This window comes from Staurois parvus, unplaced genomic scaffold, assembly GCF_062004578.1.
Source record: "Staurois parvus isolate SC_StPar_1 unplaced genomic scaffold, SC_StPar_1.0 ptg001171l, whole genome shotgun sequence".
Lineage (NCBI taxonomy): Eukaryota > Metazoa > Chordata > Amphibia > Anura > Ranidae > Staurois > Staurois parvus.
Genome location: NW_028318967.1, coordinates 251,019 through 269,169, shown reverse-complemented (window position 1 = coordinate 269,169; position 18,151 = coordinate 251,019). Strand labels below are relative to the sequence as shown.

Below are 18,151 nucleotides of genomic sequence, written 5' to 3'. Positions count from 1 at the left end.
GGCCAACAGCCCAACCTCATAGTGTCACAGCAAGAACTTTGTAGCTGAAAGCAGCACCCACAGGAGACTGGACGTCCACCTGGTAGGACTTTAAAAAGGCATGAACAAAAGTTCAGGTGATGGACTTACAAGTCTTGGCTACAGATGGCTGGCGCTGGAATGCCCAGGAAACTCTCACAGACTTAGTCGAATGGGCACGTAAAAGTTCAGGAGGATATTTGTAACACAGTGTAAGTTCTAGTGATCAAATATCTCATCCTTCAGGAATAAGGATGTCCCTTGCACGGTGCTGGGGACAGCAAAAATAGGAAGCCCATCTTCCTGAACGAACCTGTTGCTTTAAGGTAGACTTATGACTCTGACTAGATCTAGGCAATGGAATGGAATAATTTCCCTTAGGCGTTTTGGAGAAGGGCATAAGGATGGTAGGACTAGGTCTTGAGGAAGAAGACTGATATCACCTAAGGAAGAAAGCATGGTTTTGGGCGTAAGACTACCTTGTCATTGTGAAAAAGAGGAATGGCTCCTTACAAGAGAGAGACACCTATTCAGAGACAAGTCTGACAGATATCATAGAGACCATATACAGTGGGGATCGAAAGTTTGGGCACCCCAGCTAGAAATTTGTATTAATGTGCATAAAGAAGCCAAGGAAAGATGGAAAAATCTCCAAAAGGCATCAAATTACAGATTAGACATTCTTATAATATGTCAACAAAAGTTAGATTTTATTTCCATCATTTACACTTTCAAAATAACAGAAAACAAAAAAATGGCGTCTGCAAATGTTTGGGCACCCTGCAGAGTTAATATCTTGTACTGCCCCCTTTGGCAAGTATCACAGCTTGTAAACTCTTTTTGTAGCCAGCCAAGAGTCTTTCAATTCTTGTTTGAGGTATCTTTGCCCATTCTTCCTTACAAAAGTCTTCTAGTTCTTTGAGATTTCTGGGCTGTCTGTCACGCACTGCTCTTTTAAGGTCTATCCATAGATTTTCAATTATGTTGAGGTCAGGAGATTGTGAAGGCCATGGCAAAACCTTCAGTTTACGCCTCTTGATGTAATCCCCCGTGGATTTCGAGGTGTGTTTAGGATCATTATCCATTTGTAGAAGCCATCCTCTCTTTAACTTCAGCTTTTTCACAGATGGCATCAAGTTACCATCCAAAATTTGCTGAAATTTTATTGAATCCATTTTTCCTTCTACTCGTGAGATGTTCCATGTGCCACTGGCTGCAACACAACCCCAAAGCATGATTGATCCAACCCCATGCTTAACAGTTGGACAGAGGTTCTTTTCATTAAATTCTGTGCCCCTTCTTCTCCAAACGTACCTTTGCTCATTCCGGCCAAAAAGTTCAATTTTAACCTCATCGGTCCACAGAACTTGTTTCCAAAATGCATCAGGCTTGTCTATATGTTCATTTGCAAAGTTCAAACGATGATTTTTGTGGTGAGGACGTAGAAGAGGTTTTCTTCTGATGACTCTTCCATGAAGACCATATTTGTACAAGTATCTCTTTATAGTGGAATAGTGTACCACAACTCCAGTGTCTGCCAGATCTTTCTGGAGTGATCGTGCTGTCAAACGTGGGTTTTGAATTGTTTTTCTCACAATCCTGCGAGCTGTTCTGTCTATTTTTCTTGGTCTTCCAGATCTTGCTTTAACTTCCACTGTTCCTGATGACTGCCATTTCTTAATTACATTCCGAACAGAGGATATTGACATCTGAAAACGCTTTGCTATCTTCTAATAGCCTTCTCCAGCTTTGTGAGCGTCAACTATTTTCAGTTTCAGTTTTCTAGACAACTGCTTAGAAGAACCCATGGTGCTGATTGTTGGGGCAAGGTCAGATGAGTCTGGGCATTTAAAACCTTTGAGATTGACATCACCTGGTCTTCCCAGACGATGGTTGAGAACAATCCATGACACTGGCAGGTCTCAGCTTTGCAAAGGGGGCAGTGCATGCTATAAATTCTGCAGGGTGCCCAAACTTTTGCAGACACCATTTTTTTGTTTTCTGTTATTTTGAAAGTGTAAATGATGGAAATAAAATCTAACTTTTGTTGACATATAAGAATGTCTAATCTGTAATTTGAAGCCTTTTGGAGATTTTTCCATCTTTCCTTGGCTTCTTTATGCACATTAATACAAATTTTTAGCTGGGGTGCCCAAACTTTCGATCCCCACTGTAGGTAATTTTGCAGGTTAGGATTTCCCTGATGGGTTCAAAGAGTAGTTTCTGCAAAGCAGGAAGAACCACATTGAAAATCACAAGGAAAACTCATACAAATGAGCGCAGAGAGGCCACTCCAGGTGGAAACATGTGAACAGTTAATCATGAGCTCACCACTGCTGCCTTGTTAATCATATGCATGATGAAGAGAACTGGAAAAAAAGGCGCTGTGGAAAATGCTCTCAGACAAGCACCTTAGTGGAGGTGCATCTTTATTGGGTGAGATAAAGTAGCAAGTATAATAAAATTAACCAGCCTGAAGTGGACAGTGTGATTCCAATGGACGGCCCGTCCGCTCTGAGGGGAGCTGAGATCAAAGAATGCTCCTGTCGGCTTCAAATCACGTGGTGTCAGCGTACCAGCGTCCTGGGTGGTGTCACCATGGCAAACGAAGGCAGTGTCCGGCGTTGGCTTCAGCTGGGAGCATATGTGGGGTTACCAAGACGACATGTTTCGCGCAGTTGCGCTTTGTCAAGTCTCTGGTAACCATGGCCGGCGGCCATTATATAGAAGACCATTAAAGGGAAGGCTGGCTGAGTGTAATTAGCAGGGGATGGGGTGTCAATCAGAGCGGACGGCTCGTCCTGAAGCAATGCTGAATACAAATTTAAAGGTACAGATTGCAAGTTATAAAAAATGATATGTATAAAAACAATAGCATTGGAAAGCATGATATACTTTCATCTTTAGTGAAATAAAGGTAATACAATAACAAAAAAAAAAAAAAAAAAACCCCACACAAGTTAAAAATGACATCGCTGGTTCATGGAAGCTATGTCAAAAATTGCGTTTACAGTGAGGTAATTATGGGTATATGGGCAAAGAAGGGAGTAGGGAGAAGTGAATGCTAGGCATATGAAAATGACTGTATCAAAGGTATATGAAAATGACTATATAAAAGGTATGACTAAAAGGAATATAATAAAATCAATCCTGGTATCAAATTAGGTAGCTCATATGTTCATAATTAAATAAATATAATAGATGCGTAATAACATGTATTCGTAATTGAGTGCACAGAATATATACATGGTGACAGTGCAGATTAAAAAACAAGGATTAAAAGAAGACAATACTGTATGTAATAAAAAAAACACACTGGAGGATCCTAGTTCCGGCGACTAGAAGTCAAACTTGTTAAATAATGCTATGGATTTCAAGATCCTCATTAAGACCATTGGGGGTCATAGAACCTAATTTGTAGATCCAGAACGTCTCTCTCTTACACAAACGGGCTAGTCTTTCATTGTCAGTAAATGTACCCTTTGGAATATGTTCGATTGCTAAGACCTCAAGAAGACTGAAATTATTTTGATGGGATTGCAAAAAGTGCCTAGGGACACTATGCTTATCGCATCCATCTCTTATAAGTCTTCTGTGCTCCCCTATGCGTTTGCGTAGAGGGCGTGTGGTTCGGCCTACATATAGGAGCTTACACGGGCATGTGAGAACGTATATGACGTGGTCAGTTGCACACGTTATAAACTGACGAATGTGGTAGCTGTTGCCCTGGGAGTCCAAAAACTGTGATCTGCCATGGGTGATGGACTGACAGGTGAGACAACCTCTTTTGTTGCATCTGAAAATACCAATTCTGTCGTCAAATGTAGGAAGGGGGCCGTTGTCTATGTAGGTGGACTCTCAAGATATAATCTTTTTAGACTTGGTTTTGGCACATTTTACAATTAGATCCTAGATTAGCACCTAATCTCCCACGCGCCCCACAAGTAACTTTCAAGAGAGCCCGTTCTTTGAAAAACATTCTAGCCCCAAGCAAAATGTCACTGTCCACCTACATAGACAACGGCCCCCTTCCTACATTTGACGACAGAATTGGTATTTTCAGATGCAACAAAAGAGGTTGTCTCACCTGTCAGTCCATCACCCATGGCAGATCACAGTTTTTGGACTCCCAGGGCAACAGCTACCACATTCGTCAGTTTATAACGTGTGCAACTGACCACGTCATATACGTTCTCACATGCCCGTGTAAGCTCCTATATGTAGGCCGAACCACACGCCCTCTACGCAAACGCATAGGGGAGCACAGAAGACTTATAAGAGATGGATGCGATAAGCATAGTGTCCCTAGGCACTTTTTGCAATCCCATCAAAATAATTTCAGTCTTCTTGAGGTCTTAGCAATCGAACATATTCCAAAGGGTACATTTACTGACAATGAAAGACTAGCCCGTTTGTGTAAGAGAGAGACGTTCTGGATCTACAAATTAGGTTCTATGACCCCCAATGGTCTTAATGAGGATCTTGAAATCCATAGCATTATTTAACAAGTTTGACTTCTAGTCGCCGGAACTAGGATCCTCCAGTGTGTTTTTTTTATTACATACAGTATTGTCTTCTTTTAATCCTTGTTTTTTAATCTGCACTGTCACCATGTATATATTCTGTGCACTCAATTACGAATACATGTTATTACGCATCTATTATATTTATTTAATTATGAACATATGAGCTACCTAATTTGATACCAGGATTGATTTTATTATATTCCTTTTAGTCATACCTTTTATATAGTCATTTTCATATACCTTTGATACAGTCATTTTCATATGCCTAGCATTCACTTCTCCCTACTCCCTTCTTTGCCCATATACCCATAATTACCTCACTGTAAACGCAATTTTTGACATAGCTTCCATGAACCAGCGATGTCATTTTTAACTTGTGTGGGGTTTTTTTTTTTTTTTTTTTTGTTATTGTACTACCTTTATTTCACTAAAGATGAAAGTATATCATGCTTTCCAATGCTATTGTTTTTATACATATCATTTTTTATAACTTGCAATCTGTACCTTTAAATTTGTATTCAGCATTGCTTCAGGACGAGCCGTCCGCTCTGATTGACACCCCATCCCCTGCTAATTACACTCAGCCAGCCTTCCCTTTAATGGTCTTCTATATAATGGCCGCCGGCCATGGTTACCAGAGACTTGACAAAGCGCAACTGCGCGAAACATGTCGTCTTGGTAACCCCACATATGCTCCCAGCTGAAGCCAACGCCGGACACTGCCTTCGTTTGCCATGGTGACACCACCCAGGACGCTGGTACGCTGACACCACGTGATTTGAAGCCGACAGGAGCATTCTTTGATCTCAGCTCCCCTCAGAGCGGACGGGCCGTCCATTGGAATCACACTGTCCACTTCAGGCTGGTTAATTTTATTATACTTGCTACTTTATCTCACCCAATAAAGATGCACCTCCACTAAGGTGCTTGTCTGAGAGCATTTTCCACAGCGCCTTTTTTTCCAGTTCTCTTCATCATTGAAAATCACAAGGTGCTGCAAAAGGGGGCACGATGCAAGTTACACCTTGAATAAAGATTTTGACAAGGCAAAGTGAAGACAGAGGTTTTTTGAAAAAGAATTGCCAGGGTTGAAAACTGTCCTTTCAGTTTACAAAAGGCCAAGTTCTGGTGGATACTAGACTGTAGGGGAGCCAGAATGCAAGGCACAGAGAAATCTCTGGGAATGAAGTTCCTGTGTTTACTCCAGCAAAGCAGGATTTCCAGATACGATAGATCTTTCTGGAAATGGCTTTTCTTGCTTTTAGCAGAATAGAAATGACAGACTCAAAGACCCCTCTGCCTCTTAAAGCAGCAATAAAGCCAAAACTGAAAAATGTCATGTATTGTAGCTTACCAATTACTAGAAGTGGTGGCTGCATTAGTATTTTTTTAGGCTTTTTTTTTGCCAGTTTCCCCCTGGTGATCTGGCTATTAACACCCTTCCTGTATTAGAGTGCCTCCACTCTGGATGAAGGAGCACAGGGGCACCTTTGGACAGCAGCATTGACAGTCTGGGGGTGAATGGTGTGTTAGATGTACTTGCAGATTTATGTACACCAACAAAATAAAGCCAAACTTCAGCTAACACTTTATAAGCAATTATCGAAATATATATATTTTTTTTAGATAAAACGTTCTACATAAATAAAAATCATTGTAAAAATTCAGTTTAACCACCGCCTGCCCGCAATGTACTGCTGCTAGGTGGCCGCTACAGGCAAAGGGACGCAAAGCTCCCCCCCATGCGACTGAATGAAGATTCCGGTGGAACCCTATGCGATCACATGATCACAATGCAAGCAAAGCTGTTATGAATCAATCTCATTCATAACAGCTCTGCTTCTCCTAGTGAGCTGTGACTGGCCCACAGCTGTCACATGATAGATGGGGTCAAACACAGCACCCTCTACCATGTGACCAGCTCTAGCCAATCACAGATCACTATCTTGAGCTGTCAAAAACCTAACTCATTCACGATAGTCACCCCCCACCCCCACAATAGTACAATGTTACTATTCTGATGAAAAAAAAAAAAAGAAATTAAAAAAATAATAAAATAAAGAATACTGTATTGAGAATTTTTTTTTTTAAGGTTTTTTTTTTTTTTAAATTAACTAGTTGCCAACCACTTACCCACATTTTATAGCTCTTGGCAAAGTGACGTAATATTGCATCGCTTCCTGCGTTAGGGAGTGAACACGCCTACACACCTGCGCCCCCCACTGCCCCCACAGTTGGTCCAGGGAGATAAGAGAAAACACGGTACTGAGTAACAGGACTACATTTTATACACACACGGTAGATTAGCACATTTAACCCTTTGAGCACCCCTATTAACTCTTTGAGCGCCCTGTCACCCAGCCAGTGCCACCTTGACATGCCTAACCAGGCCTTTTTGTGTCATTGATGCAGCAAAGGCTTCTTTCTGGCACCTCGACCATGCAGCTCATTTTTGTTCAAGTGTCATCATATTGCACTCCTTCAAAACAACCACACTGTCTTTTTCCAGAGCAGCCTGTATTTTTCTTGTGGTTACCTATGGGTTTCCCTTTGTATCCCGAACAATTCTTCTGGCAGTTGTGGCTGCAATGTTTCTTGGTCTACCTGAACTTGGTATCAAGAGGTCCCTGAATTTTCTACTTCTTAGTGGAAGTGATGACTGGCATATTGAAGGCTTTGGACATCTTTTTATGTCCTTTTGCATTTTTATAAAGCTCCATTACCTTGTTATGCAGGACTTTTGATCCCCATGGCTCAGTATCTAGCATAGTCAGTGCTTCCACATAAGAGCTAACAAACTCATTGACTATTTATACACTGACACTAATTGCAACCTCTAAGTGACATTTTAATCCGTGTGTGTCACCTTGGGTGTCTGTACCAAGGCCAAACATTCCAGGGTATGTAAACTTTTGATCCGGGCCATTTGGGTGATTTCTGTTATTATGATTTAAAAAGGAGCTAAACAATTATTTGATAATAGATGGCTTCATATGATCATCATCCTTCAATAAAAAAGCATTTTTTTGCATGATCAGTCATATTTTCAATATCAATGCCAATATTTCACAATTTCTGCCAGGGTATGCAAACTTTTGAGCACAACTGTATATTTACCAAACAAAATGGTGACATGTTCAATACTTATTTTACCTGCTGTACATTCTTTTTGCCTTAACATATTAATCTAAACTGAGGCTGGCTGGCTAGCTGTGCAGGAGGGTATAACCCACAAAGAGGAATGGCAGGACACACACCCAGTAGTCAACTATGTCCCCTAATGAACGCTGAAAGAAACACAGGGATGACAAACGGTAATAAGGATTAATGCTTCTGCTTCAGGGGCTGGAATACATGTCTGGATCATACCTTCAGCTAAACCCTAAAAATAATTTTTGAATTATAGACCTCAATTATATGTTCCTATTGTTCACAATGGAGCTACCATCATTTCCAGCAGCCAGTCCAGTGAGATGTGAGGGAGGGGTTGCAGACCAATTTTAACAGACAGGTTTTGATTTAGTAAAAGACCTTTAGGGTGAAAGGAAAAACTATGTCCACATAGATATAACATTACCAAAAACTGGGAAGGCAATCATAGGCTAATCACTACTACAAGTACATCTTTATTAAGCATAACAACTTCTAGTACTGTGTGGTGCTAAAATCTGCATGGTTTTCAGTGACTTAGGTAATTCTAACTCTGGGTCACTAGTAAACATAAGAACAATTATAGATCACAAAACACAAAACTCTGTGTTTTACCAGGCACATGCTGCACTAAAAGATTAGGTATTTGTAGCTGTATTAATGCATTTGCAACAAAAATAAATGTGTGCTGTCCATGCATGGGCTTTAGCTTTGAAGAAGGAGATACACCCCGAAAACCTTGACCTGAAAAACTGAATGTTTGTGCAAATAGTAAAAAAAAAAGTATCACGGACAGTGCTCAATTGTTCTTACACTAAAAGACCACATATATATATTGAAAAAAGCAACCAGAGTTAAAAAGCAAACTAACAAAAAAAAACACAAAACAAACAAAACACACACCAACACACATGACCCTACCATGCCTTGTATTCAGATTTATCAGCTTTCCACTTCAACAGTAATTTTTATTTTCTCAAGTGAAACCAATTAATGTGATATATATTTATGACTCCCTTGCCTTGAAGCAAATACAGTTACAATTTCTGTAGAGGAACTGACAGCAGTCAATAACTGTATGATAACAAGCTTTGCACCTTTGTCTGGGCTATTCTGAAGTGCTTTAATAGAAGAAGATTTTCTTCACTATTTATTGTGTTTGAGCAGAAAGATAAACGGCAATGTATGTTGTGTTTATAAATATATATTCCAGACCTTTCTCTTCAAATTCTTTCACAACCTGGATCATTTTCTCTTGATAGTACGATTCCCCTCGGTCGATGATGCGAATATCCAGACAGTCATAAATTTTCTGAAATTCTAAAAGCCAAAAATTAAAACTTAAAACTTCATGCTACAAATATTTTGTATTTCAATGGTTTTTATTAATTTTAAACAGTATAAAACAGAGGCAACAAAACACGCCCACGCAGGGGCTATCAATTGCACCGATAGAAAATGTATAATAGAGCAGACAACGCTCTAATTCCAATAAGGCAAAACGTATGCCCACGTAGGGGCTATCAATGGCACATAGGTTACAATAACATCAGTGAAACTCAGATTATCGCAACTAAAGACAGCTGTCCACTGTCACATCAAAACAAACAGAAAAGGAAAGAAGAAAAGCAGAGAAGAAAGAAAGAGAAAAAACAAAAACACACACCAGAGAGCAAGGGTCCATGAGCGCCAATACAAAACTCCATCACCTCCCTACACTGGCCGGGGGGAGCGTGGAAAAGGCATATTGCAACCACGGTTCCCATATTTTCAAAAATTTATGTTGAGAGTCATTGCATATACTCGACATCTGTTCATTGAGCATCATAGTAGTCATACGATCCCGCACCCCTGAAAAAGTACAAACGGACTCTTCCAGGCCTGGGCAATTGTCTTAGTGGCCGATAAAAACAAATAGGAAGCCAATCGCTGCTGACGAGCCAAGAGGCCCGGTATGGGGCAATGAAGCAAAGCATACCGAGCATCCCGGCGTATGGAGAGATGAAACAAAGTGAAAAGGAGGCCAAACACACGAGACCAAAAACGAACCAACCTCGGGCATGACCACCAGATATGCAGTACATCGCCACGATGGCCACAACCCCGAAAACATCGATCACTACAGGCAGGGTTAGCCTGGGCCAAACGGGCCGGCACCCAATACCAACGAAACAATACCTTATAGGCTGCTTCCAGCGTGGACGTATTAAACGAACATTTAGCTATGAGTGACCAGGCTTTATTCCAGTCCTCCGGATCCACAGCCACTCCCAGGTCGCGTTCCCACTGAACTACATATGAAAGAGAAGTGTGCGACGAGCATCTGTTCAAAGCTGCGTAAAGAAGGGAGATAAGGCCCGGGGCGCCCGGACGCTGCTGGCAAAGCCGTTCAAAGGCAGATGTCTGATATGGGAAAGCAGAAGTGGCCCTCAGCGAGAGTAGCCAGTGCCGCAATTGAAGGTACCGAAACAATTCCGCTGGGGGAACATCCCGAGACTCCCGGAGGACATTCCAGGTGGGAAAGGACCGAAAAATCAAAAAGTGTCGCACCTGTGAGAAACCATGAGCCACCCACCAAGAAAATGCCCTCGGGTGATCTAGACCCGGCGGGAAAAGAGGGTTATTAACGATTGGAAGCAAGGGCAAGAAAGGTGACATCAAACCACTGGAGTAACGTACCGAGTCCCAGACTCGTAGGCCATGGAGCAACATCGGACTCAGCGCCGTAGGGCGCAGGGCAGGGGGAAGCCATAGAAGTGTCGATAGTGCGATAGGGGCACAATTAGGCAGTTCCAGCAGGACCCAGAGAGGAACATCGGAGGAAGCGTGCAACATAGACAGCGGGGCAATTTGGCTCGCCTGATAATACTTAGTTACATTGGGTACCCCAAGACCACCTTGAAGTCTATGAGCAAAGAGCGTATTTCTAGAAACTCTGGGATGCTTATTGGCCCAGATAAAACGCATAAACTTCGCCTGAAGCAACCGAAGAAAATGAGGGGGAACTTGCACTGGGAGGGTGCGAAAATAATATAACAATTTCGGCAAGATGGTCATTTTCACTGAATGAACCCGTCCTATCCAAGACAGGTGCGGAAATTGCCAGGAATGCATAAGAGAAGATAAGGAGCTAAGCAAAGGATAATAATTTGCAGCAAAAAGGGAGTCATAGGTGGGGGTCAAGCGAATGCCCAAGTATTCAAGAGAAGAGGAAGCCCACCGGTAAGGGAAGTGGGATTGTAGGCGCGAAACCAAATCTGAAGCCAAAGTAATATTGAGAGCAACGGTTTTATCCAAATTAATACGTAGACCCGAGATCAAGGAAAAGCGCTCAAGAACCCGTTGCAAATTAGGAAGCGTCGTCAGAGGATTAGTAAGGGTCAAGAGGGCATCGTCCGCAAAGAGGCTCAGCTTAAACTCCTGTCCCGCGTATGGAATCCCCGATACATTGCAGTCGGTCCGGAGCGCTAAAGCCAGTGGCTCAAGCGCCAGGACAAAGAGCGCCGGGGACAGCGGGCAGCCCTGCCTCGTCCCTCGCCCAACAGGAAACACTGATGGGGGGTGTCCTGAGAGGACATCATATGACGACCATACTCTAGCCGTCATTTGGCTATAGCGCAGTCAGGAAGTAGTTAAGAAGAAATGTGCCAATAAGCAGAAGTGTGCCATTCCTAGAGGGGGCATTCACAAAGAATAATCATTATATTCTTTAAAATAAACAAACAAGACACAGGAATTCAATCATCTACAGGTTATACTGCTGCATACAGGATGAGTGGATTTTTCTTTTAAATCACCATAAAATGCTTTCTTAGAATTCATTCAGGGACACAAGAAGTCAGCTACTATTGTGTTATACTACCACCTACAAGAGGACACTGGCAAAATAAAATTCATAGGTCAGCCCAGAATAACCCCTCCAGTTCACAACATGCCTCAGTAGTACCAAGCATGGTTATAAACACAAAGGAGGGTGGCATGTGGCCTTCAATAAACTACGAAAAAAATATTATGATAGGTACCATAAAAAAGGAAAAAAAAAAAAAAGGAATTTTTTTACGTACCTGTAAATTCGATATCTTGAAATACAATATGGGACACAGGCTAAATGTTCACAGTCCCTGGTTATAGCCTGATACCTTCAGGTTGTTGGATACTGGTAGAGCTTTGCTGGTCACGCAACCCCCCCACCCCCAAGCATACTATTTTAACACAACCCCTGCCCATAAGGCCTCAGTTTTTTTAGCAAGCAATGTAATGTACCAAAAGAACAGAAGAAAGTATGACCTCTATCCTGTATTCCAAACTATGGACTTACTACCAGTAAGTCGAAATTCTTTTTTTGGACTCACTGTGAATATATGGAAGGAAAGGCTGAATCCAATGAAGCCCATGGTGCTGTAAGGGTGGTCTAATCTGAGAAACACCTTCAATAAAGGTTTTTTTTTTTACAAGGGAAAATGAAGCCAGAGGTTTTTTCTGTCTCTCACCAAGCAAAGAAGGATTCCCAGGTACAATAATAATTTTTTTTAATTGTTTTTTTTTGCTTTTAGCAATGTGGGAAGAACATTGTCAAAGATTACCCTGTTCTTCAAGACCTGGCTTTCAATAGCCATGCTGTTAAAGCCAGTGACTGAAGCATAATGAAATAGGAGCCCCCAAGACAGCAGGTCTGGCCTCTTTGGGAAAGACCAGGGCTCATCTGCTAGACGTTTGAGGTTCCTCGGGACCAATTTGGTTTAATGAATATTCTCTTGCTCGGAGCATACTCTTGTTAGAGGGTACTTGGTCCTGGCTACAAACAGGGGTAACTTGTTGAACCTGGAGGCCAGGATGTCCACATCTGGAGTTCCACATTTCTGACATAGGAGATTAAAGATATCAGGATGAAGGATTCATTTCCCTTGGTCTGGTAACGGCTCAGGTAAATCCGCCGTCCAACTGTCCATGTCTGAGCTTCAAATAGCAGGGTGGGCTGGACAGTGTTACTTCATTCATGAGATGATCAGACTTACTTCCATTAAGGCTACTTGACTCCTGGTGGTTGATAGAGGCCTCAGCCATGGCATTTTTTGACTGTATCATAAGTGGGTGACCTAAAAGGAGAGGTCACATGATTCAGAGCTAGTCTTATTGCTCTGAGCTCCAGAATGTTGATTGGGAAGTTTGGTTTCCCCATGTTCCCTGAACTGTGAGAGATATTAATATTATACAGGATTTATATAGCGCCAACAGTTTGCGCAGCGTTTTACAATCTAAAGGGAGAAAGTACAATTACAATACAGTTCAGTAGAGAAGGAATAGGAGGGCCCTGCTCATGGAGCTTACAATCTGTGGTGGTACAAAAAGTGATAGCTGCATGGGATAATCTGATAGAGGCGACTCAAGTACAGTTCTTAGATGGAGGTGGGCTAGGATTCCCTGAATAAATGAGTTTTCAAAGATTGCCTAAAGGCAGACAGGGTGGGGGTTGGCCAGACATACTGGGGTAGGGAGTTCCAGAGGATGGGAGAAGCTCTGGAAAAGTCCTGAAGGCAAGTGCGGGAGGAGGTAACGAGAGAGCTACAGCAAGATGCCTTGGGTGGAGCGGAACGGGCAATTTGGACGATATCTGCAGATGAGGTTGGTGATGTAGCTAGGGGCAGTGTTGTGGGATGGCTTTGTATGTTGTGGTTATTATTTTGAATTTTATACACTGGGTCAGCGGAAGCCAGTGAAGGGATTGGCAGAGAGGGGCAGCACTCCCTGATCAGTTGGTAAGATGTATAAGTCTAGCAGCAGCCTTCAAAATAGATTGAAGGGTGATAGCCTGTGTAACAGTAGGCCAGTGAGGAGTGAGTTGCAGTAGTGAAGGTAGGATATGAACAAGTTGTTTTGTGGTGTCATTAGTCAGGAAGGAGCAGATTTTGGAAATGATAGAAAATATGAACTGTGACTATACCACTAAATGCATATGAAATAATACATATAGATAGCATGCATGGTAAATAATCCTAAAGCAATAGTGCCTTAATGGGTGCCACGGTATAAACCTATGTTGCACCTATATATAACTGTGTATACTCTATATTGATAGTGCAAAAGCATATGTGCACGTGCTAATATTAAACAAATATATATACAGTCTTTGAAATAAATGTGCAGGTGGATATTCTGTTCCTTTTCTCCGAGTGCTAGATGGTCTCCTTATATGCTCACCTCTATATTTGCCTGAATGAATCCAGGCAAATACGCTTTTTATCCTTCCAGGATAGATGAAATGGGATGATGCCTTTGCTCTAGCCGTCCTATGAGGTGGACATGCATGTGGATGGATCCTCCTGTTATCTCCTTTATCTCCCTGTGTATCTATGAGTACACTGAATAGCTCTCTTGGGATCTCCCAATTCCCCTCCTGGGGTTGTTTCCTCGTTCGCTCCTCCTTATATCAGTTCATGGGATGTTTGGTCAAAAAGAGGAAAAAGCAGACCATAGTGTCTTATCCTTATACACAAGATGGATTTATTTCTGCCAATAACAGGTATAACTTGATGGTATGCAGCTCATATATGATCCAAACAGGCATGGATGGCAATCAGCAGGTAAAAAGTAGGTAAAAAGAAACCTCTCTGCAGCTGCCCCTGCAGTGCTGTCTGCCTGTGCTTGTGCTCGGATCTGCTCGCTTCTCCAGTGCAATGTCGTGACGTCAGAGCCCCTCCCCTACACGTTGCGTCACAGGGTCACGTGACTTCATCAGGGGGAATTTGATATAAGGAGGAGCGAACGAGGAAACAACCCCAGGAGGGGAATTGGGAGATCCCAAGAGAGCTATTCAGTGTACTCATAGATACACAGGGAGATAAAGGAGATAACAGGAGGATCCATCCACATGCATGTCCACCTCATAGGACGGCTAGAGCAAAGGCATCATCCCATTTCATCTATCCTGGAAGGATAAAAAGCGTATTTGCCTGGATTCATTCAGGCAAATATAGAGGTGAGCATATAAGGAGACCATCTAGCACTCGGAGAAAAGGAACAGAATATCCACCTGCACATTTATTTCAAAGACTGTATATATATTTGTTTAATATTAGCACGTGCACATATGCTTTTGCACTATCAATATAGAGTATACACAGTTATATATAGGTGCAACATAGGTTTATACCGTGGCACCCATTAAGGCACTATTGCTTTAGGATTATTTACCATGCATGCTATCTATATGTATTATTTCATATGCATTTAGTGGTATAGTCACAGTTCATATTTGGTAATATTGGTATTTGATACACTTTAGAAGCTTAAGCTGTATATATTAATATATAGGAGCGCAGCGCAATCTTTTTTCTATCATTTGTACACACTAGCTAAGTGAGTCAGTGCAAGTGCCAGCGCACCCCATACACTTGTAGAACTTATTGAACACCTCGATTCATAATAGCTCACAAGTATTCACCATAATTATTCATTCACACAGATTTTGGAAATGTTGTGGAGGTTGAGGTGGCAGGATTTAGCCAGTGATTGGATGTGGGGTCCAAAGGAGAGATCAGAGTGTGGGATTACACCTAGTGCCCTTGCATGAGGGAAATTACCAATGGTTGTGCTGTTGATCTTAATGGTAAAGTTGAGAGTGGTGGATTGGGGAGGAGGAAATATTACAAGCTCGGTTTTAGAAAGATTGAGTTTGAGGGAGTGGTGTGACATCCATACTGATATGTCACTTAGTAGATTTGTAATACGTGAGGACATTGAAGAGGTGAGCTGGGGAGTGGAGAGATAGATCAGAGTGTCGTCAGCATAGAGATGGTATTGGAAGCTATGGTGGGTTATCAATTGGTCCAGAAAGGAGGTGTAGAGAGAGAAAAGGAGGGGCCCCAAGGACGGAGCCTTGGGGACCCCAACGATGGAGCCTTGGGGACCCCAACAAAAAGGGGAAGAGCATTGGAGGAGTTGTTGTAGGTGATGCTAAAAGTGCGCTGAGAAAGGTAAGAGGAGAACCAGGAGAGAGCAGAGTCATGGAGGCCAAGCGAGTGGAGTTTACTGAGGAGGAGCGGGTGGTCGACTCTGTCAAAGGCAGCGGAAAGGAACACTCCAGTATGTGAGGCTGAAGTCTGTTATCACTCTCCAGGGCTGTGGTAGAAATTTCCCATTGTGAAGGCTGGATTGGAAATCCACCAAGATAGATGGTTTTGCACACAGCAACCCTAATCCTCCCCCACAAGCAGTGCTCCCCAGGAAAAGCCATTCGCCCTGGAGACACAACTGCATGCTCGTTCCTGAGCCACTGCTCTAAGTGTCCATAAGACACAGAGCCACAGCTCGCCCGTCCGCCCCCCCCCCTCTCTCCTTATTGGCTAACTGGACATGATTGACAGTAGTGGGAGCCAATGGGCTCCTGTTGCTGTCTCAGCCAATGAGCAGGAAGAGTTCCCAGACAGCTGTTGAGAACGTCGCTGGGTCAGAGGGGGCTCAGGTAAGGATTGGGGGGGAGGCTCTGGACCTGGAAAGAACACAGCGGCTTCTACCAGAATGAAGTCTGTAAAGGACCCTAAATTCACTTCCAAGTTAATCTTGTAATATTAAGTCCAATGAGGTCCAGACATGGCACTCCGAAAGCCAGGCAGACAGCTGTGCAGGATAGCTGCAACTGGAGGAACTGGCTTTAGCAGCAATGTACAGAATAGACTTGATTTAACCACTTGCCTACCGGGCACTTATACCCCCTTCCTTACCAGGCCAATTTTCAGCTTTCAGCGCTGCCGCACTTTGATTGACAATTGCGCGGTCATGCAACATTGTAATCATATGAAATTTTGATCATTTTTTCCTCACAAATAGAGCTTTCTTTTGGTGGTATTTACTCCCCGCTGGGCGCTTTACTTTTTGCGCTATAAATAAAAAAGTGCAAAAAATTTGAAAAAAAAAAAGTTTCTTTGTTTCTATTATAAAATTTTTCAAACAGGCATTTTTTCTCCTTCACTGATGTGCGTTGATGAGGCAGCACTGATGGGCACTGATAGGCGGCACTGATAGGCGGCACTGATAGGCAGTACTAATGAGGTGTCACGGATAGGCGGCACTGATAGACAGCACTAATGAGGTGTCACGGATAGGCGGCACTAATATGCAGCACTGATAGGCGGCACTGATAGGTGACACTGATGATGGGTACTGATAGACGGCACTGACTGGCATCACTGCTCGGCACTGACTGGCGGCACTGACTGGCACAACCCCTGGGCACTGACTGGTGGCACTGACTGGCAGCACTGCTGGGCTGCACTGGTGGGCAGCACTGGTGGGTGGGCACAGGTGGGTGGCACTGCTGGGCACATGTAGGTGGCACTTCTGGGCACAGGTAGGTGGCACTGCAGAGTGGCACAGGTGGGTGCACTGCTGGGCACAGGTGGGTGCACTGCTGGGCACGAGTGGGCGGAGCTAGCGGGCGCACTGCTGGGCGGAACTTGCGGGTGGCACTGCTGGGCACCGATCATCAGGGCACTGATCATCAGTGCCCTGATGATCGGTGCCGATCCCCGCTCTGACAACTGCCGGTTCTCGGCAGTACTTTCCTCACGATCTGACAGTGTGAGGAAAGTGCAGCCGAGAACCGGCACTTGCATTTCCCTCTGATCAGCGTGTCATTGGACACCGCTGATCAGGTGGTAAAAGGCCGCTGTGATTGGCCTTTTACCACATCACGTGATCAGCTGTGTCCGTAGGACACAGCGATCACGGAGATCGCCGGGTGCGCGCCCCAGGAGAGCGCGTTCTAGGAGGACGTCATATGACGTCCACCCAGAACTGGCCGGCCACGGTGAAGCCGTCATTCGGCTATGCGCGGTCGGCAAGAGGTTAAAGAAGAAAAAAAAAAAGGTGAAGAAAAGATGTCCATCTTCCGAGGACACTAGCAATAAACTAAGGCATGCTGGTAGTAGGAGGGGGTTATCCTGGGATTTTTTTTTTTGTCTGCCATTGTTCAATCCTCCTGTAAACAACAATAAGCCCTAGTTCACATGGTGCAGCTTGTCATGCAATTTGACAATGTCGTACCCTATGATCGGCAATAGAACCGTTGTAATCAGTGCGACATAGTCGGCGTTGCACTGATTTTGAAAGTAGTTCCTGCACTACTTTTTGCGATTTCAGGTGTGATTTGCATAAACATCTGTGCATGAAGTCACACAGATGTCTTCCAAGTCGACTTGACATCTGAATTTGAAATCATGCAACTTCAATTGAAGTCGCATGATTTCAAAGTCGGATCCAGTGTGAACCTGGGCTAAAACTCTAGAGTTAAATGACTTCCTCTGTCCCTCAATAAACAAAGAAAAGAAAGAAAAAGTGTTGTTGCACTCTCTCTCAAGTACTACAATCAAGAAACAATTATTTCAAAATAGGTTTGTCACAATCAGAAAACAATTTTAAGAAATTTTATTTGACAATCAACATTTTCAGTAGGTAATAGG

General features: G+C 43.1%; 1 protein-coding gene across 1 annotated transcript in view; it reads right to left on the bottom strand.

Moving 5' to 3' along the window:
- The window catches only part of RARS1 (arginyl-tRNA synthetase 1), a 118,457-nt gene that overhangs the window by 24,398 nt on the left and 75,908 nt on the right, over positions 1 to 18,151 (bottom strand). The window contains exon 9 of the mRNA XM_089659608.1: positions 8,910 to 9,014. Coding sequence (XP_089515734.1) covers positions 8,910 to 9,014 — 105 coding nt within the window. The remainder of the gene's footprint in view (positions 1 to 8,909; positions 9,015 to 18,151) is intronic.